Genomic DNA, 25,605 nt, shown 5'->3' with positions numbered 1-25,605 from the left:
ACGTGACCAGTTTTGGCAGTGAGCAAGTACAAGTGTGTGTGTGTGTGTGTGTGTGTGTGTGCGTGTGTGTGTGTGTGTGTGCGTGCGTGCGTGTGTGTGTGTGTGTGTGCATTGGCTACTAAGGGTATTCGGCTAAGAGCGCTCGTAGGAGTAGAAGAGGAGGAGAAATTGTTGATATGCTGTATAAACTAAAAATGGACATCGTTGTGCGTTACATTATCACCATCTACATATTTGAGAAGTAATGTATGTTTCTTTCTTTGTTTTATTTGAATTCCTTTGCTTTAGTAATGGTACGAAAGGCGTCATCAGAGGCAACTGCCTTCGTCTCTTCATATGCCAACATAGCCTCATTGTTAAAGTAATATAACCTTAACACTTTCGGACCTACCTTGAAGTGACAGCAAGCCGAAATTTCCTGCATTTTGAGTGTGCATCGTTCTATTTTTCATCGCAGCATTGATTCCACTTGACCAATTGTGACATTACTCTGCTTTTTCTTTAAATCATTCTTTGGTAAACCTTCGCTCGAATTCCGGAATGTCTTGGAGTGCATGAATGATCTTTCAAATCCAGCCAACAGTGGCGGTAAAAGGTTTAACGTGACTGATTTTTTAGTTGTCATCACCCACATCACACTAGCTATTGGCTCAAAACTAATAGTTCTGAACAAATAACGTTACCAACCTTGAACAGTTACAGAGACAGTGGTAGATATTGCCTGGGCGGCATTCACACATCTGTCAATGACATTTTGTTGACGTGGAGGATTTGAACCCATTCCAATACAATCAAAGTTTGTTGTATACGATGTGGTACAGATGACATTGAAGGTAACACCTGATGTATCACTTTCTGTAAACACAATCTGGGCATCATTCCGCCAGAAGCTGAACATAGAATTCACCATATTCGTTTTTGTCACCGTCTGTATCATCTGTGAGTCCAGAGTAAATGTTGAGTTCCAAGATGCGTTGAGAGGAAAGTTTCCACTTGACATGCATGGTATGGTGTACGAAACACCAGAGTAGGGCAATGTCAGCGATGTAGGTGATGATCCAGACCGAACTTGTTGAGCTGTACAAGAAGGACACACGGGTACAATACTTAAATGTATGATAAGACTGACCAGGCGAGAACAGTCTTCATGGCACCTTAAACGACCAACGCAGAGCTCGGCGTGTTATCGGCAAAACTATTCTTGTAGCATGAAGAAATGTTTTCAGAAATAAATAAATTAAGTCCAATGGCGGTACTAATGGTGGGGCGAGGGCGAGACCAAGCCCTTGGCGACTAGAAAACGACCCTCTAAGAGAATGTACTTTGGAAGGTGGACACCTGGATCAGTGAATAGTCTACGAAGTAAATACAAGTAACGTCGAGCACATTTCTTTTCCATCTCAGAGATTCACTCTTGCGTGATCATCAGGAAATTATCTGGTATGAATAATGCACAGGAAAGTAAGTGACGACTCTTTACGGGAGGAAGACAGTGGGAACCACGCATATACATGCTCTCACACCCGCTACCACTCTCACACCGTATGTGACACACACGCACATACACACACACACATAAATGCGCGCATGCCATAACAATAACAAATTATAGCAATAAAAACTGCTTTATGGCAGTTTTCTAAAAAAAAGTTATTGGGTTCTAGTCCATGGACCCCGTCTAAAAAGTAAGAAATTAACGAAATGTGATAGCCGAAAATTAAAATTTCACACAAAACCTCACAATAATCACACACAGGATGAAAAGCGAGAAGACCTTTTCCCCTCGTGGTCCTCTTTCCTATTCATGCATGTTGGCGCAGTACTCGACTACTCGTACAAGTCACCCTTGAAGTGTCAGACCAAGATGGACTCTTGGTAACACTAAACAAGTGTTGAAAGCAGTATTTTTTTTAAACTAAGATCCTCAAGTGTTGTGATTATTGTGAGGTTTTGTGTGAAATTTTAATTTTCGGCTATCACATTTCGTTAATTTCTTACTTTTTAGACGGGGTCCATTGACTAGAACACAATAACTTTTTTTTAGAAAACTGCCATAAAGCAGTTGTTATTGCTATAATTTCTTTTGTTTTTTTAGCTAAGGATATTTTCCATGGAATTCCTGCAAATGCCTGATTTGCAGCAGACACTCTGGCTGCCTTGTCTTCTGCTGTGCCTAGCATACTCCCCAGCAGCTTCACCGATTTCCAGGAATCATCTTCCTTGGTCACAGTGAAATATTGAGTTTTTGCCACGTTCAGCTTCAGATTGTCATCCGAGAAAACGGGTTCACACACACGGACGGTTTCTTCCACAGATGATCGCTCGTTCTGATGGGCAGTGGTGTCGTCTGCGTATTGTGTGAAAGTTGCTGGTAGGTCCCCGAGGACGGCCACGTCTGAGATGGATCGACGTTGTCAAGAAAGACTTACAATGCATTAATCTGTCGCTTCTGGATGCTGTGCAATCTGCTTCTGATAGAGCTGCTTGGCTCGAAATTGTTAACAGATGCGTTGACCTCATGCAATGAGTGAAATGCGAACTGTCATTATTATTATTAGTATTATTATTAGTGCAATTAGGAGTATAATCGATGCAGACATGGCCAGACAACAAAAATGTTTGACACCTATTATGTAATGCTGTAGCACTTCCTTTGTTGTTCACACTTTTAATTAATTATGCTGTTATAAAATGTTCTATTGTTGTACACAGTACCCTCAGTTCCGATACTATTCACTGATGAGCGGAACACGAAAATCGATTTTGAATAACATAAAAATCCTTAAAAATTCCATGAACTCGTTGTTGTCTGGCCATGTCTGCATCGATTATACTCCTAATTATTATTATTATTATTATTATTACAAAAAATGTATTATCTACGCATCCATCTACGCAAGAGTCACCACCAGCCAATTAGGACATGTGTCAAAGTATTGAACGTTTTCGTTCCCTTCTTGTCAAAATACTACAGGGAATGATGGAAATAAGCTAAAAGACTACAACTATAAGGAAAATAAGTTCAGAAACATATCACTCCAATTATGTGTAGAAGTGACGCGAAAAAATAGATGTGAAGAATCAAGAAAACAGCATGCAAATCCAATAAGTGACAAAAACGTAGTGACAAGAAAAAAAGAGAAATATCAAGAGATCTATTTCGCACCTTCACGACGAACAGTGCCAAACAACTGCAAAGACAACACATTCTCCTTCTGAACACAAAGCTCAGGGTCTAACTTACGTATGTACAAAGCTTCCAACACGGCAAGATGTAACAAAGACCTACCACGCGACAAAACAGAGAATACATCATCGGAATACCACTCACGACAACTAGCACTGCCCGACAGGTGACACTTGATTGCCGAGGTACCGTTTCCCTGACCCGACGACTTGGCCGTTGTCACCTCCGATATTGCCGCTTGCGAATCTCTCCCATTACGCCCCTGCAATTCCGATTGCCTCGGTCGAGATCAGTGTGTTGCTCCACGTCCAGTCTGTCCTGCTTCCGTGGTCTACCTTGTTTCTTCACATTAACCGTTGTTGTCACTTCCAGTATTGGTTCTTTTGATTCGTCATCAATTCGTCTCCTCAATTGACTTCTGGTGACTCGTCCGGGGCTCGATTGTCCAGATGTCAGTTTCGGTGGTTTCCGTATCGGTCTCTTCTTCTTTTTTTTTGTAATATTTTCTGCCTCCGTCCTACTTTCAAATTATTATTATTATTATTATTATTGTGTCCCCAATGGAATAGGGATGCCCTAAACGATGGCCTCTACATGTGCATCATATCAAATTCAATACCGTATTATTATTTATACGCATTGATGTGCAAGCCTTTTCTTGCAGAAAATGGCACTACAGACGATTTCAAAACTATAGACGCGTACCTGGGCAAAAACCGTTATGCCAGCATCTATACCACATAAAATCTGTGATCACTTTGTGCATACATTTTTCCAAATTGGGCGTCTGTTATCCAATCCTTTAGAAACTATATGAGAGTAATTGTGGAGCGATCCTGAGCAATATTCCGAAAACTATTCTCAAAACGTTCCAACCAAATTTGAAATATTTCAAAAACCCTACGTGTCTATAGTTTTGAAATGCACTGTAGTCTTGCATATTCATGTTCTTCTGCAGGGGAATCATATGGGTAGTGCAGTGGCGGTGATACTTTTTTATACGCAGGTCATTCTGTGGATGTAAAACTCGTTTCGGTCTCTTTTCAGTTTCTTTCATCGGTTCCGACCGTTGGAATGCACTCCCCGCCGCAGTCCGCTTATGCTCTTCACTGCACCTATTCCGTAATTCAGTACTTTCATTTCTAGGGTACCCTGTAAGAAGGCCTTAGGCCTGTGGGGATTGCCCTATCAAAAATTTGATAATAATAAATATAATGTTGCCGTTGCAGAATTTCATGTCATAAAATTCTCTTGTCTTTCCGAAAATTCAGATGTCCACACCCTAAATCACATTTACTTGAGAATTGTAACCAGGTGCGTGCCGCAGATGTTTTTGTTGATTCTGTGTTTATAATTTTAGTCATGGGTTGTCGTGATAAGGCCATCCTGCATCATATTGTACTGAAATCGTAATCCTGTTGATGTCGATATAACTTTTGGAAGTAGTTCAATGACTTCAAAGTGTTACAAGTCCACGATTGTCTAAAACAACACAGAAAAGTAGGAACAATAAACATGTATTAAAATGTAAACAAATACATTGTTGAGTCCGACACCTCGTTCCAACAAGTACACTTATCCTGAGTATATACATGCAAGGTGCAAGGATATAATGGTTGGAGGTACTGAGAGATAAAGAAGGCACTCCATAATAATAAAATGTTACACGACTTTGGGGCAGTATGAATGATATCCAGTCAAACCTCTTTAGGACGAACATCAAGGGACCGATGGTATTTGTTCTGTGAGTTTGTCTTAATTAACTCTATTTTATAACGAGTGAATACAATTATTTCTCCAATACAGACACGAATAGATTTCTTCTACAGCGAAAGATTCTAAGCCAGACCAAACCATTGACTCGTCTTGTATGAAACAAATGAGTTACTGAACCTCTCTTTAGCAACATGACGGCCACTGAAACAACAAAACAGAAAATACGATACATGTAGAGCACATCCTTTAAGGTACTACAAACAGATTGCAGATCGTAATTCTTGCTCTGCCGGCACATAACTTTATTTGGGGCAGTGCAATCTCGGCGCTACTCACAAATCAAGCACCCCAGACTCGAATAAACAAATCCAATCCTACGAGATTTTTACGAGACGAGACTGCACCCATTGGCTTGGTTCGTATGAAGCAAACAAGTCACTGAATGCATGAACCTCTCCATAATGGAGGTTTTCCCTGATATGCGAATTTATTTTGCATACTCGGCCAATGCGTCCCTGAACCTTTCCCTCCATATTGGGAACTGCCAACGATGCTATGCCACTGCAAAATTCAGATTCTACCCTATGTCTATGATCGGAGCACGGAATGCCGGAAGCAATCATGACCAGTGCCTTACTTGTAACGTACCAATGTACAATGAACATGAGTATTTCGACAACACATCTAAGCCTCAGCAGCAACATAAGCCTTACCGTCAAGAAGGTGAACTCGCGTTCTTCGCACACTGTTGGCAAGGGCAAAGTGATACGAATGGATCTAAATCCGAATAAAATCAGCACACGTGTCCGTAAATGAAAGGGTGAGCATAAGCAAATGAATCGAAGGAAACTGGTCAACTCAGAGATCACCTGTCATTGAGTATTCCGTAAAAGGAGGCCTCGACAGCAGAAAAGCTAAATTTAGAAAAGAGATCCTGTCAGCTTTTCCAATATTCATTGTATTCCACCTACTTCCTCCGTTAACAAAAACTTGGTGATGGAATTTTGAGGGGCTGATTTGGGCACAAACTGCCGTGAAATGAGTCGCAATCACTTTTTTGGCCTTCCCTGGCATGCCATGACAGAGGTACGATGCAAGGAAAGCGACCTTCGACAACAAGCCGAGCGGAATCGATGGTTGCGCTGTGGAAACATAGGTGATGACAGTCATGGCGAGCGAAACTGAAATACCACTTCTCCGAGGGGATATTGCGCTGCTCGGCCTCTCTACCACATTAGCACTGAGTACGTTGGAGAGCGATAGAGAGCGATAAAACGGAGCAGCGAGCCCACACAATGAGCGAGTGAACAAGGAGCTGCTTCGATCGCACGGCTAAATGAAAATAATTCTGAACTCAAGTTCTTGTTCAACCTGCGGAAAGCCCAGATTCCAATGCTGATGACCATGCATTCTTTCAGAAGTCTGCAGTCCGATGCGATTCTCGTGGCTATAGAAAGTCGACTGGACTTGCTAGCCGTTTTCCGTTCAGTGCTGGTATTCATTAGAGAAAATGGAATCAGTTTGGCTGTGCCTTTACTCCTCGTTTCGCGGAGCTCTGGAGAGCGAAGATGAAACCAGGGAGTCATAAACTATTTTTCACGACTCCCTGGTGGATACGAGTAATCGCCATCGCGGCGGATCACGCAGCTTGAAAGCAAACTTACTTGAACGACGCCAACATCAAGCGGAGTGTGATCAAAGAAGCCAAGGCAGGGCTGAAACGAGCTGAACAACGACTCGAGAGAGATGACGACTCGCGTACAGCAGATGACGACTCGCGTGCAGCAGATGACGACAGCGACGCAGGTCAAAAATGAATCGAGCGAAAGCGACGCAAACTCTCTGCTCATTCAGCCAACAGTTTTCTTGTAAAGATGCTGTACACCGGCTGAATTACCTTCGTCCAGTGATTTGCAGTCCATACAAACTGTTCTTGACCTGTTCTAAGCGTTTTCATATCCATCAAAATCCATCACGAAGTTTTTGTTAACGGAGGAAGTAAAATCAGCACACTTTTCGTAAATGAAAGAGTTAACACAAGCAAATGAATCAAAGGGATCCGGGAACTGGTCAACTAACCTGTCGTTGAGTAATATTCCGTGAAAGGAGGTCTCAGCGGAGCCGAAGCGAAATAAGCCAGGACACGAAATATCCGAAAAAGCTCCTGCAAGAAGCAGTTCCAAAGAAGGAAGTTCCTCGCGCATGCACATCCGAAAACGGACTGCACTGCAACACAATGTCTGCCCGGCATGTGCACAGCACGCGGCTACCACGCGTTGGTAGATCTAATACCGAGGACCTTACGTAGAAACTTACGTAGCCTAAGTGAAATACCGAGCACCTTACGTAGAAACTTACGTAGCATAGCGATGTCGTTTTTTCTGCCATGTGAACACAATAATAGAAAAGCTGACAGGATCGCTTTTCTAAATGAGAGACGTTCTGTGCCACCACGCATTTAGTTTCGCTGCTATGTGACTACTCCGTCACTTTTTGAAGCTCCCGTAAATCTTTCTTGGTAGAGCCCAGCCTGCATCAGGCCGGACTGGAGGTAGTTTCCCGGTAGGGTAGCAGTAAGTTTTTCTAGTAGTGCTCGTAGAAATTGGTGACCTCCGCCATGCCTGGGGCCACCACGAGAACAAACACTCGCGCGACTGCCCTGAGTGATGAAGAGCTGAGCCTTCAGCGCAGTCTGGGCCTGCAACAACCAATAGCCAGAAGCCGAGCAGGCCAATGCCGACCGGCATCTCGCGGTTGCCTGTTATGGAACCATATACCTGACACGGTGCGAGCCATGGGCAACATCCCAGCATTCCGCCGAGCTGCCATTCCCTACACGTTGTAGACTGCTACACAGTTGGTCATACCATGGTAATCAGTACCCACGAACTTTGCAAAGCCGCGCCGATAATAGAGAGGTTCCGCATAACGTAATTACGTCAGTAAAAAACGAAAGTCTTACGTAAACTGCATGCGGATCTGGGTTCTGCCATACGGAGTCTTCAAATCACGTAGCTGCCCTTGGCAACTCCGAACGCGGCAGTGTACGACCAGATCGACCTGGGGAGAGATTCATAAATTTGTACCCCAATCCACTTACGGACCAGCTACGTTATCAGAGCCCTATCTACGTACTCTCCGTAGACAACTTTCCGTAAGTGGAGTGCAAACTCGCGAATTCACGGGTTTTTCCCGCCCTCTAACGTAAAGGTGCTCAACTTTACGTAGTGCAGAACCTCTCTAATATGATAATGTACCGTGGTGCATGCACCGACGGTACCACCACTTCGTAGACTGCCTCCCGTTCATTTCTGTGCTCCTGTCTTTATTCTCGTCAGCTGTGTACATCAGCAGTTCAATTCCGTGCTCCAGTCCTCTTTATTCTCGTGAGCTGTGTACTTGTTTTGCTGTTTGTTTGGTTTATTTGAATTCGCTCAGTAACCGTGTACTTCAGCTATTCTCTCCTCCCTCTTCTGAATTTGACTCTCCCCTGGCCTTCTCTCCTCCCATCCCCTTACATTGTATTGGGCCTCCGCAGCTCCCCCTCCCCCCCCCACGCACACACTACATTGTCACATAGCACAACTCAACCATTCCCTACCCTGTTATTGAGCACTCCTGCTCGTTTGGTCTCGCGAATCCAAATAAAATCAATCAATAAGGCTGATGGCGTCGTTGCCGGGCATTGAGTTATCTGTAGTAGAAATCCTGAAAACATTGGCCGCACTTGTCTCGGAATCGGCTGATCGGGAGACGCGCCTAAACAAACGGGTTGACGAGCTGTCAAGGCAGCTCAAAGATGTGAATGAAGACCCATTGCCTTGCGAAAAGCTACCCCTAGGCCAGTTCAAACACAGCAGGGTACGGGTGCGGGTCAACCTTCGCCTAGGCGTACCAAAGCAGGCAGTGCGGGTACAGGTACTCGAAAGCATGACACCACGATGTCCCGTAGCGTCCCCAGCAACATTTCCCGTAGCGGTGACGAGTGTGAAGAGGATGGCAGCGTCCCCTGCAACATCTCCCTTAGCAGTGACGAGTGTTAAGGGGATGGCGACCAAGATGCCATCCCCACCAAGGCCCAGACAGATGTGACAGAATCCAAGCCAATCTTCCATGTTATTGAGGATGACTCATGGAAGCTTGTCTCCTCATAACGACCCAAAAACAAGCGTGCTGTGGTGTATGTGGGCAATATCGCCACAGATAGGACTGAGAGCCACTTCAGGCAATTTATCAAAACCAGGAGTGAGTTTCTGGGCGCCTCCATTCCTGTCCACACCTGCAGTGTATGGCTGTCAGAAAGTGGGCGTGCTTCCGCAAGAGTGACCATCGATGCCACTTCACTCTCCACAGTGACAGCGCCCAACTTCTGGCCAAGGCCCCTATACTGCAGGCCATGGAGGTTCTTAGAAACCAGCTCTGAGGGCAGCACCAGCAGTCACAGCCACAGCAGCAGAAACAGCACCTCTGCCAGTGTTCTGACTAAACAGCAACAGCAACAACAGCAGCCGGGTTGAACGTCCTCCTCCTCCCCGCCGCCACCACCACCGCCGCCACCACCACCGGCAGACTTCATCTCCACTCCACTACACAGTGGCCAAAAACGGAGAAACTCCCACCTCTCCCCACCAGAGGCTGGAGACCTGAAGGGATCAAACGGATCCGCGCCACAACATGACCAGCATGATGCGCAGCCACCCCAGCAGGATGCATTCCGGAACAAAGACTGTTCTGGGTGCGCTCTACCGGCCTGTCTCTTGTGCAGAGACAGACACCAGCCTGATGGACTACCTAGACAACACTTTGGATGATGTCCGCCGTCTTGGCAGCAATGTGATAATTGCAGGGGACTTCAACGTGTATAATTCAGCCGGGCTACAGAGTAGCAAGACTACCCGAGCCGGTGAATGCCTGGAGGAAGTCTGCGCAGCACATCATTTTGTCCAGTGTGTCACTCAGCCAACCCGTGGCAACAATACTCTCGATCTTATCATCTCCGATTTCTCACAGCCCGTATGCACCACAGCCTATGCACAACTTGGACGATCTGATCATGCCGTTATCATTGCCGAGTTTCTCCAACAGCATCCACGACGCGAAGATCCTGCTGTTCGACAGGTTTGGAAATACGCCCTTGCTGACTGGCACCGCCTGAGAGCCTACCTCCGCAACATAGACTGGCCCGCCAAGATCCATGGGTGTGCGGAGCAGTCCTGTCAGCGCGTAACTGATGTCATCATGCATGGAATGAAACAGTTCATACCATCCAAAGAGCTTGTGGTGCACCAATCCAACCCTGTATGGTGGACACCGGACTGTTTTAACGCCAATCATGCCAAGGAGCATGCATGGAAGCTGTGGCGACGCGATCCCCGCAACGATAACCACAAGGTCCAGTACATCACAACTGTTAACCACGAAGTGGAAGCGTGTCATGCAGCGCGATTAGCACATCAACGTAGAATTCGCAACAACCTTACTGCAGGTTCCCTCCGGGACAAAGAGTGGTGGTCAACCATCAAGAGCGCATCAGGCAAGGGACGTTGCTCTGACATCCCCCTGCTGAGCAACCCTGCAGGACAAGAATTCCACTCTTCTCGTGAGAAAGCCGAGTGCTTTGCAGCGCATTTTGCGAACAAGTGTAGCCTTGGCAATAACGACCTCTGTGCTGCTGACCTGCCTGACCTGCAACGACCTGCCTATGCCACGCTAAAGCACATTCACTTCCGCGCAGCAATGGTCAAACGGCACTTGGCGAACTTGGCTGTATCAAAAGCAACTGGACCGGATGGCATCTCTGCTCGTGTGCTCAAGATGTGCTCATCTGAACTTGCAGACCCACTGGCAAAGCTCTTCGCCCTCTGCTTTTTAGCCGGTGTGCAACCTGGGGCATGGAAACTTGCCCATGTAGCCCCAGTTCACACACGGTCCTCCAGATATTTGGCATCTAACTACCGACCAATATCACTGCTAACGATCATGTCGAAAGTCATGGACGGCATTGTGAACACGCAACTGGTCAACTACCTAGAGAAGCATGAGGTGTTGCCAAACAGCCAGTTTGGATTCCGACGTGGTAGAGGAACCGCAGATATCTTAACGGCTCTCCAACACGATTGTGTCCAGGTCCTCGCCGTGCATATTGCCGGTGCGTTTGACCGGGTATCGCACACAGGAGTGCTGTACAAAGCAAAGCAGGCCGGCGTCGACAAACGCCTGCTTGTATGGCTACAGGCCTACCTCACCAACGGAAACATCCGCGTTGTAGTTGGAGGCCAGACGTCAGATGCTCAACCCATCAAGGCTGGTGTCCCCCAAGGCAGCATACTAGGACCCAACCTCTTCCTTCGATACACCTGTGACATTGAACAATGTTTAACTCCAGGAACGCAGCTGAGCAGCTTTGCAGACGACACCACACTCTACAGCTTAGTACAGCCAACTGACGATCTCCAACAGTTCACCGCCTCCCTCCAAGGGTCCCTCAACAGTCTTGAGGAGTGGGGCCGCAAGTGGCGTATCTGTTTTGAGCCAGCCAAGACACAGCGCATGACTCTACATCGCAAGCACGTTCCCCCCTTGCACTCCACCAGTCACCTTTGGGGGTGAAGCACTCCAGGAGACAGATACCCTAAAGCTGCTGGGAGTCATGCTCGACCCTACTCTCTCCTACAGAGCGCTCACTCGCATGGTTGCACTGCGCGCCTCCCAAAGGCTGGGTTTCCTACAAAAGGCAGCACCCATCCTGGACGACCATGGTCGAGTGACGGTCTACAAGGGATTCGTGTGACCCCTACTTGAATATGCCCCACTGGCCTGGTCGAGCGCAGGCGCAACTAACATGGCCCAGCTGGACAAGGTTCAGCAACGTGCCCTGCATTTCCTGGGACCTGGAACCATCCTCCAAAGTCTTCAGCTTCGTCGGATGGTGGCATCCCTGTCATACTTGTTCAAGCTGCACTACATTCCAGGGCCTCCCCAGGTAAAGGCCATGCTGCCACCAACCAAGCCCCCTGCCGTAGCTAGCATGTGCACACGGCAACAACGTCAGACACACCATGCCTTTCAGCTGAAGTGGACACCCCCTCGCACAGCCCCTGACTACCTCCTGCGATCCTTCACCTTCTCCGCCATCACACCCTGGAACAACCTGTCTGTGGACCTCCTGCTTCACGAGCCTCATTCAAGACGCCTCCAAACCTTCAAGGTCAACGTATGTAAGGATCTAACACGAAAGAGATGGCTGTGGTCCACACAGTACCTGCGGCGATGATATTGAGACCCATTTAGTATTTACCTCTCTACTAGTACTTGCTTGTTATGATTATTGTTCTCTTTCTTCATTTTCCCTTCTAGTTTAGTCATTACACGTATTTCTATTATTTGGTGCAATACTAGCGCCCCTTTCTCGCACCAAAAAATTATTTTTGCTACCTGACCATGCACCCCCCCCTTTTTTTTGATGCCAGGTTGCAATGCTAACGCCGAGACCCCTGGTCGGTCGAGTTGCTCCCTGTACATCAGCACGTCGTCCCTACATCCCCTGTGTCTTGTCTTGTGTTTGTCTCAACATGTCTCTTTGTAGGGCTGTGTTCCCAATAAATATAATAAATAAAAAAGCGTGAACTTCAGCAGGCATCATGTACAGGTATGGATGAGTGTCACTGTAAATGTGTTGTGCTTGAGTCACCCATTGGGCAGCGTGAAGGTATCTCGTTAAGGTGTGGGGGTGGGAGGGTGAGGATGAGTGTGTGCGTATGTGTGTGTGTTTGTGTGTGTGAGAGTATGTACTCGTGTGCGTGATTGTGAGCGTGTGGGCTTTGCAGTTAGTATTAGTATATGTTTGTGCGTCGTTGTTTATTGAACGCGCGCGTGTGTGCGTGTGTGAGAGTGGATGCGGGTGTGATCGCACAAATATGCGTTTCCACTGTAATCCTCCCAGCAATGTTTCTTCATATATTTTTATTGTTATTGCATCCTCATCTCTTGGCAAGGAATGCCAATATTGGATGAGAGAGGGTTGATAGCCAACCACGGCCAAATCAAGAAAAGAAAAGCAGTAGACATACATGTATAAGAAAGGAGATAACTCAAGAGATACGAATTACACATTGGCCCAGAACAAGTGAATACCTTGCGAAGTAAAATAGCATTTACTTTCCTGTTCATAATACATTTGTAACAATTTCCTCTTTTCAGACCAGAAAAGGTATAGCCTGACGATCTCACAAGCGTGAAACTCTGAGATGCAATTAATGTTCCACCTTACTTGTAAGGAAGCTCTTCCCCTCTCGGTACATTGTGCCTAGAGGGGAATTATCCTGTGTTTAAACAAATGTTATTATGTCGTTGTGGTACTCACAATATTGTGTCGTTCTATAACCAAGCACTAGTTCTATCTGTTCTCTGTTGTAGTCTAGGGACTAGTCTATGGTAGTGATTGCAGTCTCTAGGGGTCATTGCAATGATTGATTTTTCCGAATTGCAGTCTTTGCATTTTTGTGTTTATGAAAAAGTCATATCTTGAGCATACGCTATAAAAAATAAATAAAATTGAGCAAGATTTCCCATGGCTAGTGATTGCGACTTCGGCGATGATTTTCCCCGAAACACTGTGTATTGAGAAGGTTCTTTCTTGCAGGTTTACCGAGTCGAAGGTTCAATGGACTTCTTGTGTGCTCTGGATGGCAGTCCTGAATCAGTAAAATGTCAAGTCAAGTCGGCGGAATAGCGCGAGCTCCAGTGTGGAAGCAAACTCATTCCTAAAAAATCATAGCAACCATTATTTCGTCCCGTTGTGCCCACGGCGGGCTTGAGAGTAGCTGGTTTGGAGGTGACAGCGTTGTGAATGACCGAGGGTCCTCTATGTCTGTTTTCACGGTCCAAAAGCGACACCGACTCACGCCGCTATCTGGTGTGCACGAGGTGTTTGTCGCGCTGGAAACGGAGCGCCTCTGTAAGTTTGTATCCCTTGGGATGTTTGTGCATGGAGAGCACTATATAAGTGGTGCTTTTCAGGCATAATCTTCCTCGCCCTTTTCAAGCTCAACCGAGGAGGGGTGAATTCCCCGAAACACTGTGTATTGAGCAGTGAGTGGTGCCTTAGTAGTAGTAGTAGTATTTATTATTTTACTAGGGCAATCCCCACAGACTGTGAGTCTTTTTACAGGGTACCCTAGGTAAGTGCGTGAAATAGAGCTGAATGAAGAAAGCCGTAAGTGCGTGAAATAGAGTAAAGAAAAAAGAAAACGGTGGCTGCATACTGTGCCATTATGTGTTGCAAAAGAGGCTGCGAAGAGTACTGTTGAACATTGCAAAGGAGGCTGCCTGGCGGCATGCTGCTGGAAGCGAATTCCACCTGTCAGCAGCCAGGTAAGGCAAAGCATAGAAACCGTACCGTGACGAAGCATTAGGCAGGGCTAAAGCCAGGGCGGACTGTCCCCTGGTCAAGGCATTGGTATGGTTGCTATTTGATCTAAGTACAAAAAGCTCGGCAAGTAGAGGGCTGCGGCGACCATGCACACATTTATAGACAAGGCAAAATATCTTTAGGTTATAACGGATGGCGACAGGAATAATGTTGTGGCGTTGACAAATGTTGGCGGTTGGGTGGCATGGTGGGTAGCCAAATGTTATCCTGAGGCTACGTTTGAAGCATCGAATGAGTGTGTTGTATAGGGTTGCTGATATCGTGTGAACGTAGCAGTTGCTGGCGTACTCCATGGTGGATTGGATAATGCTTAGGTAAAAGGAACGTTGTGCCTGGGTGGTGATGTGATGTCGTATTCTGCGGAATGCGGCCAGCTTACGGTTGACGTCAGCAACAACTTTCCCGACCTGCTCCTTGAAGGCAAGGTGCTGGTCGACTAGCACTCCAAGGTAACGGACACACTGGGAAGGGGATACTGGGAAGTTACCACAGATGACAGTGAAGGTAGGTGGAAATGGGGTTGTCTTCCGGCGGACGATTAATAGTTGAGTTTTGTCGGGGTTCAGTAGGAGGCCCAGTTCCGTGAGGTGTGATTTAACCGCATCGAAGCTCTCTGATAGTCGGTCCTGTATCGTGTTGATGCAACTGCTCGATGTGTAGAGTCCTATATCGTCGGCGTAGAGTATGTTAGATGTGTGAGTTGGTGTGACGTCTGTTACGTGTCTTGTGTAGATTGTGAAAAGAACGGGGCCCAGGACAGAGCCTTGAGGTACCCCTCGACTACAGGTCACGGAGTCGCCGGATGTTTTTGTGGAGGGGTTCGTCACTGTCTGTCGACGAGCGCTTAGATAGGAGGCGAACCAAGACAGTGCTGTGCCACAAATACCGCAGGAGTAGAGCTCGTTGATGAGTGGCTGGTGCTTGACCCGGTCGAACGCCTTGCTCATGTCCAAGAATAACACTCCGGTGTTCTGACCGTCATCCAAGCGTTGTTGCCACTTTGATATAGCCAGTGAAAGTGCATCCTCTGTGGAATGATCAGAGCGGTAGGCGAACTGTTGGGGAGGAAGAATGTTGAGCTCTGGGTGGGTGTTGATATAGCGCTGCAGTTGATGAAGGACGATCTTTTCTAGAAGCTTGGATACGATGGGGAGTAGAGATATGGGGCGATAGTTAGAGGGACATTCTGGATTGCCTTTCTTGAAGAGGGGGAATACAGACGCTACTTTATATATGTCTGGAAAGGAACCGAGGGAGAGTGATTCGTTGAAAATGAGACAGAGGGGACCGGCTAGTTCTTCTGCACAGATCTTCAGAGGAAGGGGTGGGAGTTCGTCGGATCCGGTGGATTTGAAAGGGGAGATCTTCTTGAGGAGCTTGCAGACTTCAGTGGTAGTGACAGGGGTGAAATTTGCGAAACTGGTGAGCTGTCGGGGGCCTTGGGGGATTTGCAGGGAAGGGGGTCGCTCTGGGTCAGAGACGACCGATCCAAAGAAGTTGGTGAGGCTGGAAACGTCGGCTTTGAGAGGTGTTGGAGTGGTGTTCCGACCAAGGAGTTTGTTGAGCAGTTTCCATTGGCGGCGAGGATCATTTCGGCAGTCTGAGAACTCCCTTACTAAATATTGATTCTTTAGACGTTTGTTAAGCAGCGTGCCTTCTCTTCTTGCTGCACGGTACAGTTGCAAGAGCTGGGTGTCAGTCGGGTTTCTCATAACCCCGCGGTGAAGATGTTTGCGACGGTGGAAGAGATTTGTTAGCGCTGGTGTACACCACGGGGATGGCTTAGGTTTCCGTGATTTCTGACTGCGACAGGGCCGTAGTGGACACAGCGTGTTTACGGCCAACAGGACGCTGTCGCGAAACGCTGATGCTGATTCATCCAGCGATTGGAAGGTGCCGCTCGTCGATTCGGCCACATTCTTTGCGATTTCGGTTTTCAGCATATCAGGGCTGATTGAAGACAGAGGCGGTCGGCGGATATGTCGTATCCCTGTAGTTGCGGGTGATGAAGCTCTACCAGGGGCGCTGTAGGAGAACGTTACAAGGTGATGATCACTGACGTCTACTACGGGATGTACAGCTTGGTTCCAGATGAAAGCTCTGGAACTGCCTGGCGCACGACCTAGCAACTGTTGATCGACCAGTACAACGTCTAGACATGATTGGCTGGGGAATCGTGTGGGAGAGGAGATTATGTTCTCAAGGTGAAGTGAGCTGCAGAACTCTTTGAAATGGTGAAGGTGGGATGTGGGTGGTGTTCGCAGTGTGTCACAGTTTAGGTCACCCAGAACAATCATCGGTGCACGTGGGTTGTAGAGATGATCGGCGGTATCGGTAAGAAGCTGCCAAAAGCCCACAGTGTTGTTTGGGGGCCTGTAGACACAGGTCAGTGTAAGCTGGTCAGTTTTTGTGGTCTGCACCACAATGCACAAGACTTCAAGCTGGTTTGGATTTGGGAAGGTGATGGCAGTGACAGTGAGTGAGTGCCTGACATAAAAACATACTCCTCCACCTTGCTGGCTAGTCCTGTCAGATCTAAGTATAGAGTAGCCAGGTATTGCAACTAGGGCATCGCTTATAGTGTTATTGAGCCAAGTTTCAGTAATGGCTAATACATCTAGGTTAAAATTATGCAAAACGTGGTGGACTTCTTCAACTTTGTTCCTGAGGCTGCAAATGTTGAGGGTTCCTACATTAAGGCTAGTGTGGGGTAACTTACAAGTGTTTGATGGAGGAGGAGGGGAGAGTGGTGGCTGCACGCCTGTGGCTGTAGACCGGTTAGAAGCTGCCCTTGCGTCTGCGGATCCGCTTGAGGAGGTTTTCGACCTCTTTCGCACTGGCTTCGTTAGCCCACGTGACCTGTGGGTCTGTGTCGTTGTTCTGGCATTCCGAGGTGGCACTGTTACCTGGGCGAAAGGAGTTCTTTCCCCTCTTCATTGGAGTAAAGCCATCGTCTTCAGTGTCCGGTGATGGGTGTGTGGTTTTCCCCCTGGAGGTGGCCAGAGCAGTCGTCGGCGTGACTGGGGTGCAGGCGACTGTGTTGGCGGCTGGCGACGCTGCTGGCTTCGCTGGGGTCAAGCTTGTGTGCGGTACTGCGGCTGCGACCACCTCAGTGCTGGCAGGTGGTGCGCGTGCGGTTGGACTTTGCAGGGCTTGACTGTACGTGTTTGGTGGTGGTACCTCAGTGCTGGCGGGTGGTGCGCGTGCGGTTGGACTTTGCAGGGCTTGACTGTACGTGTTTGGTGGTGGTACAGCTACAACTACCTCCGTGCTGGCAGACGGGCCTTGACTGCACGCCTCCCCAGCTGGTGGCGGTGTGCATGTCGTGGATGTCTCAACTACCTCCGTGCTGCCAGACGGGCCTTGACTGCACGCCTCCCCAGCTGGTGGTGGTGGGGCTCGCCCTGTACGGGGTGGTGCACGTGCGTTTATGCCCTTATTTGGGCATTGTGCTGCGAGGTGGTCAGGGTTGTTGCACACATTGCAAGTACGCACCTGGCCATCGTAGCGTACGCGTACAGTCAGCCCGCCCTGGGTTTTTATGACGGACGGGATGTGGGTGCCCTTGTTTAGCTTGAAGGTCAAATGTCGTATACCCGTAGCAACTCTCAAGCCAGATTTCGTGACAATGTGCCCATGCCGTACTCCCTGCGTGCCTGCGCATGTCCCGTACCCCGCCAAACCGACAATGAGATCTTGGTCAGAGACCCAGATTGGTGCATCCAAGACTCTGATTTCAACCAGGGGTTCCGTGAAAAAATGGACAAGAATGGCGGTTCCGTCCAACTCAATGCCGTGATCTGCCATGGCCATCGCACTCTCGTTGGACAGGAAAGTTACAATGCATCGACTATTTGCACTTATCTGTACCGATAGGAGGTCATCATAGCCGGAGGCCGCGATCGCCTCAGCCACATCCAAGATTTTGATGTTCCGGGGGCAGACAAACTTCACGGAGTTCTGCTTCAGCTGTTCAGCAGGCACATCTTTCCAGACCGGAAACGTTTCCTCGTTGTTCATTTCTTGATTCCTGATAGACTGGACTTATGACATATGAAATTGGCAGGCAAAACGATTAAGGAAAAAACACACTACAAATGAGCGTCAAAAACTGCATCCGACTTGTAAACTGACGACGTCACGCCTTCTTGCAGGTTTGGCGAGTCGAAGGTTCAATGGACTTCTCGTGTGCTCTGGATGGCAGTGGTGAGTCAGACAAGTGTCAAGTCAAGTCGGCGGAATAGCACGAGCTCCAGTGTGGGAGCAAATTCATTCCTATGTACATGTACTGTTTGCTTTGAACGTATGTTGTGCAGTTGGAACATATTTTTACTTCTTATGCTTACCGCTGCCAGTTGCTGTCGGCCCTAGTCACCTGCGTTCTTTCTGACCCTTTGGCTCTCTTTTCCTTTGATTGTTGTCACTTGTTTCTCTCATTTGAAATTGCCTCTCTAATCATTGGTGTCTTCGGCGGTTGTTCGATCATTCTTTTACTTGTTTATTAGAGAGTTTACGCTTCACCTTTTTCAATTTCGAACGTGAGATCGCACGGTCAAAATGGCGCATCTCACGTTGCAAAGTCGGATTTCAACTCGACAGTGGGCCAACTCAGGGCGAAGAAAGCGATTCAACGCAGGTTTTTTTGTCACATACGAAACTTGAACCACGTGAAGCATTAACTCTCTAATGTCGATCTCCACGTCGAACTTTTTCGCGTTGTGCGCCTGGTGTTAGGTTTTTAGTGTATTCGGATGCTTCGTACAATCCTTGTATCATTATTGGATCTTTGCTCAAAATGGCAATTGACAACAATGATCTCAAGAGAGGGAAATCAGATCTTAAACGGTTCATTGTTGACTTCAGCATGGATAAATGTTATACAGCGTGCTTTTCTAAACATTATATTCCTTGCGTCTTATTGCAACCAAGAGTCCCGTAACTCGTCTGATACGTAGCTTGCGTCATATGCAACTTGGTGCTCATGGAGGAGGCTTTCTGTTGCTCGGGTACCTCGTATTATATCACTGCTCTATTTGCCTTCACCTTGCAGGCGTCAGAAGAAAGAAGCCGGTTTGTACTTACATACGATGTTGAGTTGAAAGGTCTGAGTGGAGTTGGCTGTAGCATTCTGTACTGGTACAGTCCCGTGTATGAGGTGGCCAGTATAGGATGTGCTCTGATGTTCTCATGTAAAAAAAGTACCTCCTGAGAAGGCACCTATCTCAGCCAACACTAGACATTACTCCACAGGATGAAGAAGTCCATTTGTACTTACCTACAATGTTGAGTTGATATGTCTGTGTAGAGTTGGATGTACCTCTTGTACAATGGTACAGTCCAGTGTATGATGTGTCCAGTATAGGATGTGCTGTGATGTTTACTGGTACACCAGTAAATCCTGAGAAGGCACCTATCTCAGCCAACACTAGACTACCATCAGTCTTCTCTAGTCGAATGAATGGTCCTGATCCTCCGGAGCTGCCCACAACACATTCAGGTAAGTAACTGGTAACATCGGCTGTAGGTTGTCCATCACCAAATGTCACACGGAATGGTAGTGAGGGTTGTCTTGTAAAACCAGCACTTAGACCGACAACTTGACCTGCATGAGCAAACACAACAGTACAGTGTCACAATACTAGCTCAATACATCACTAACACTGGGACTAGGTACACTCTACTGGGTCAACGAGAGAGCTTGGAAGCTCAGGGCCCTACGCTATGTTTTTTGCCTTGATGACTTGATGACCAAAAAAGCATAGGGATGTTATAAATCTTACAAATTTCTACTTTTTGTTTTACACATAACCTGGGATTCGAACCCGCACTATCGCCCTGCATGCACCCCCCGATTCACTTCGCATTCATACTAATTCTTCCAAGTTGCTTCACGTTATGATCTTGTATTTGAAAGCCCTATTTGAATATGCATTGTGGCCAGCCGTCTTTGATTGTACGGTATTGTATTTCTTTATTTTACTTGGGCATTCCCAACAGACCCTAAGGTCTTCTTACAGGGTGCCCAAGATGAATGAAATATTTGTTAAGTTCCTGGCGAAATGAATTGGGGATATGATTTGTGCGAAGGGATTCGGGAAGCGCATTAAAGCGGTCAGCACCAAGGAATGAAATAGATCTGTATCCAGCTTGAGCTTGCAGAATGGGTAAGGAAAGAGAATAATTGACGTGCCCGCGGGTTAATCTATCTGTGTGAGCACAGTCACGGCGAAGGGAGAACATGTCAGAGAGGAGTGAACTGCAGATATTGTGGATGCAACGGAACACGAAGAATATGGACTTAGTATGATATCTTTTGTCTACTTCCTCCGCGTCATCGAAATTGTCGCAGTTTGACTTTTGGTGTAAAACGCGGTATTTACTCACCAGCAGTAGTATAGGGGGAGGGGGTTCTGGCTCACCTTCCAGGTGAGCCAAAATCGACTTTCTCGATCGGACCTTCGGGCCTCCCTCCCAAGTCTCCCTCCTCCCCTATACTACTGTACTAAAGGATATCCAGCCAAGTACTAATTTTACAACTCCAAGTACTAATTTTACACCTCCAAGTACTAATTTTACAACTCCAACCACTGATCCCATGTTGGCTCAACCTAGTTCCAGAAAAGTGAGTCAACTTGCTGCCTCCGAGAAAATCGAAAGTGAGCCAACTTCAGCTTTTTCACTTACCCCATCTTGGCTCACTTCGAGGACTGATGTGGGATCGTTTTTCTTAGCCAACTTCGGGTGGTTCAGCTTTGGATGAGGATTCCTAATTATTCTGTATTAGAGGAACGGTTGCCATAGGTATAACCAACGATTCTACACAAACTTTCCAAGATGGCAAGCAAGAAACCTACTCCGTTTGACACAGCTACTGTTCTCAATGACTTCATTGATTATCGAATCATCATCAAGGATGGGAATAAATGTGGTTCACTGACAATCAATGGTAAGGAACCATACATAAAATTCACTGATGAGACAAATATCATGGATGTTGTGAAGAAAGGACAAGAGGACTCTCTGAAATTTTCTACTGACAGTGACATTTGTAAATCCATCCGTCGGATCGAGAAGCAGATAGAATCCGAAGGAAATGTGGTTAGAAGCAGAATGTGAGCACCCAATCCTGTTTCTCCAAATTTCTCCTGATTGTACAATCTTTGATGAGGACAACAAACCATCAAAAACCAACAAGATCAAGCAAGGTGACACCGTCAATGGTATCGTTCACCTGAAGTGGGTTTACAAAGACAAGACCGATGACACTCTCAGTCTCAAACTTGTTGTTGCTATAAAGCATTTCCAGAAAGAAGAAGTGAAAATCTCAGCAAACGATTTGTAAAATAGTCAAACAATCCACAAAAACAAACGCAAAAAATATATTTTTTAGAAGTGAAATCATGGATGCCTGGTTTGACGACGACTACTCCACAAACAAAGAAGAAGAAATGATGGATACATGGATAGATGATGAACACTCTACCAGGAAAGATAAGATGATAGCGGACTACATTGACTATAGAAACCAGGAATGGTTTCCTACAGATATAGAATTGATGATTTTGGAAAGTAACTCCAGAGGATCTTGAGGTGTATGAGATGAAGAAAAATGATCTGTATGATACCACATCTTTCTTCGAAGAAATAGAAAAATCCAAAACCAGAACAGGAATCGAAACAAGGTTGGAGATAACCCTGAACAAGGTTGGTTTACCAAAATATCTTAGCAAAACCTCATTCAACAATCTTGTTGATAAAATTCAGAGGATCAAGGAAGCAGCAAATAAAGAGAAAAAAGTCAAAGTGAGTTATCCATTCCTACTTTCGAAACTCATTGATGATGAAGATGATGTGATCAAGATCCAACCATTCATTCCAAAGTGTAAAACGTCACAACAAAGACTTGATGCTATATGGGAGGATTATAGAAAATCGAATGTGTAAGAAAAATTAAAAAAATGTCTTTCTTTCTTTTTCCTTTTTTTTCTTTCTGATGATCACTGGACAAACTGCTTCATCATATCCGGAGCATAACTCAGGAATGAAATGCTGCTATAAAACCCCTCCTCCGCCAGATATCTTGGTATTTCATGGTGTCCGAACGCTAACGTGTTACATCCATCTTCTGTGATGTATCGTTTTGTGTCCAATGGTGATAAGGCTATCTTATTAACCGTTTCTCCGAAAATGACGTGTCTATGACTCCGGAGTGTTGTCATTTCTCGATGGAACACGGATTGATCCAAGAGACAAGTTCGGAAATCATCATGTGTGATAGTTTTCTTGAGCACTGCTGTTTTCACCCCCTTTGCTCTTTTTCCGCTTTCCTCACCAGAGTAACTGTACATCTTGGAACGAAGTCCCGCAAACTCAGTTATCAGTTTCCCACCGAGTTCATCTTTGAACAGGCCAACAATTTCCTGTTATTCTCGGAATATAACGGATGTGATTGATCATAATTGCTTGTATCATACTTCTCAAGAAACTCACTTATGTCATCAAACAGATTATCAGTAAAGAAATGAAGAACCAAGCTGTCTGTATCGGTGTACAAGAGTCTCACATCAGAGCCATACATCACTTTCAGGTGATTGTAGTAAAAGTCATACATGAGGAGTGTCTTTGAGAGATCCAAAATCGACATCCCAACATATATGGGCTTGTTGAGGACGACCTTTGTCCTGTTGCTTTGTACCCCAACCAGGTCATCGTTGAAGATCACATGGCGGTTGTACGTTGGTTTGGCAACAAGCTGTTTGATTTTCTTCTCCTCACGACTTCTCAACAATTTTATGTTGACTCTCCTCCGAACGTTCTCCATAGTTTTCCCAAACACCGCATTGTTCATCAGTTTATAGAAATCCTTAGAGAAAATCATCCTTTGCCTTCTTCCGGAGGTCTGTATTCTTCTCGATGTAGTTTCTCATCCACGGTGTCTGAGTAAATGTCAGAGCACGATGGATTTTGACACAACGTAGTCCGAGCTGAGTGTAGAGTTTCAACTTTCGATAATGGAGAACGTACTTTGTCTTGTCCCTTAAGTTTGGTACAAGTTTGAGAGCATCTACTCCGGAAGAATTGAGTTTATCAACAAGCTCCTGCTGGTATGGAGATAGCATGTCCTCATTGACGGAAAGACGTTCCGGAGCAACGGGATAATCGTTGTGCTCCTCATGAAGTTTGTGTGGGTATTCCAGATCACACTCGACGATATACCGGAATCATCTTGAGTATTCAGTATCTTGTTCAGGAGTTTCTCTGATGGTTTCTCCCACCGAAAATCAGACACTGGGAGATGCTGTGACATTGCCCAACCATAGAGATTGTTGACATCGAGATACTGTATAAATGTCGATGGCTGATCAACATCAAATTTCTCCTGATAGTGATTATTATCAGCAGCATATCGTTGTGAGACAATTGACACACCGCCTCTCATTCCTGATTCTACAAACAAGTGCTGATCATAGTCTGTTAGTAATTCCAAGGACACACCTGAGTACATTAACAGAGCATCCCAGGCAAATCCAGGAAGAGTGTAGTAATTTGCTGGATCCAGCTGATACGTTCTGAAAGCTTCTACTCTGAAATTCTCAAAGATGTCAGCCAAGAGATACACGTCGGTCTTGAGATACAAGTCGTGATAATCACCAATAGTCTGACAGTCGAATTTCATCCACATTGTCTCAGCATGTTTGTAGTCATCGCCACTCACCCCCTCATCAGACAGTGAAGAATAGAACCTACTCTGTGCTGGTAGCTGAGTCTCATCGAACCTGGAGAAGCTGTTCATGTATTCATAGGGTATATCCCTTTCCTCATCAACAGCTGATGGTTTGACAACGTCTTGGTGTGAGTGAATGACTCATCTGGTGTCGTTTTCACCAGTCTATTGAGTGACGCATTGAGAAACTGGCAGCTGTCGATGAACCGGAATTGTCTCCATGTGAATGAGATGAATTTCTCCATGTTGTTGGGAATGACTGATATCTCACCCACAGTTTTACTCTTACACACACCATCCTTATTCGTGTATGTGACGGTCTCAACATCTGTCTTTCCGATTGCTCCGATGAGATGATGACTGTCATAGCCTTTCAGGTTGTGAAAAACCACAGGGATGTGCTGCTTGTATGGATAAATTCTGAGTTTGATGTTACAGTCATTGTGTGCGGCACCGCGGAAATCACCAGTGATGTGGTCGTGATCACGGACTCTGTCATCACCAAGTTTCTTTTTACAAATCCAACAGTCTTCTGTCTCTTTGAACAATTTTTCTTGATCCGTAGTGAGATCCATCGGTGCTGGATTATTGAGTGCTGATTGGATTTTCTTCTCCTCAGCATTGAGTTTATCAAAGAATACATCCATGGCATCAGCACCTCGATAGAAACTCTGACTTGTCATCATTCCGTCAGAACGCACCCCGACGTAACCAAAACCAGAAGGAACATGCTGTGAATCCCGGCTGGTTTGTTGGCTTTTCACTCCATCAATTTTCTTGATCAGTGCCTCAGTGTCAGCATAGATTACATAGGGACATTGTAGCATTTTGTGATGATTAATGAACTTCAGTGTTGGTAGATTTCCATCTTCCTCTGGTTCTGGTAGTACCATGTGTGCTGATAATCCAGTGACATTATCACAATACTCCTGATGATTGCTCAGGGATTTCTCTGTGTTGTGTGGTTGGAGACATCTTGTACAGAAGAATTTCCTGGCTTTATGCTTTGACTGATCGTAGCACAATCTGCTGAAATCTTTGATCCAACAGTAGTGATTCTGATCTTCTTTTTGGTATAGTAGAAGATTGATCACTTCCTCACCTCTTTTCTTTGTCAGCAGTAGTGGATAGATCACGTTATCTTCATACCCAAAGACATTGATAGCTAGGCTGTTTTGCTTCTCGACTTTGGAAATTTGACTCAGTGGTGTTGGAAAATCGATTCCGAACAGATCAAGTTGGTTGCTATAGTCTGTATACTGAGTTACCCTGTCACTATTTTTCTTTGCTGGATACAGAGCTGAGAGCAGTGCCCACATCAGACATTTATAATCCTTATTCTTGACATTGATGATTGCCTTCTTTTTCTTGAGCTCGTTTGGTAAATCAATGTAGGATTTACCTCTCATTGGCTGATATGCTGCTACATCAACGTAAAATCCGACGATATGATTGATGTGCCAGTTTGATCCATTCTGTATCCACTTATCGATATTTCTATGAATTTGTGTGTGTGCCGTTCGAATACCGTCATCAATCTCATGACAT

The 25,605-nt window shown here is 46.1% G+C and overlaps 1 protein-coding gene across 1 annotated transcript in view; it reads right to left on the bottom strand.

The window, feature by feature from the left end:
* LOC135812954 (uncharacterized) overlaps positions 1-24,015 on the bottom strand; it is a 50,258-nt gene extending 26,243 nt beyond the window's left edge. The window contains exons 1-3 of the mRNA XM_065326173.1: positions 23,550-24,015; positions 19,609-19,935; positions 688-1,077 (exon numbers count right to left, since the gene is read on the bottom strand). Of these exons, the coding sequence (XP_065182245.1) occupies positions 688-1,077; positions 19,609-19,935; positions 23,550-24,015 (1,183 nt within the window). The remainder of the gene's footprint in view (positions 1-687; positions 1,078-19,608; positions 19,936-23,549) is intronic.
* Between the last annotated feature and the right edge of the window lie 1,590 nt (positions 24,016-25,605).

Source organism: Sycon ciliatum, chromosome 3, assembly GCF_964019385.1.
Source record: "Sycon ciliatum chromosome 3, ocSycCili1.1, whole genome shotgun sequence".
In the NCBI taxonomy this organism is placed as follows: Eukaryota; Metazoa; Porifera; class Calcarea; order Leucosolenida; family Sycettidae; genus Sycon; species Sycon ciliatum.
This window is presented reverse-complemented; position numbering and strand designations above follow the sequence as displayed.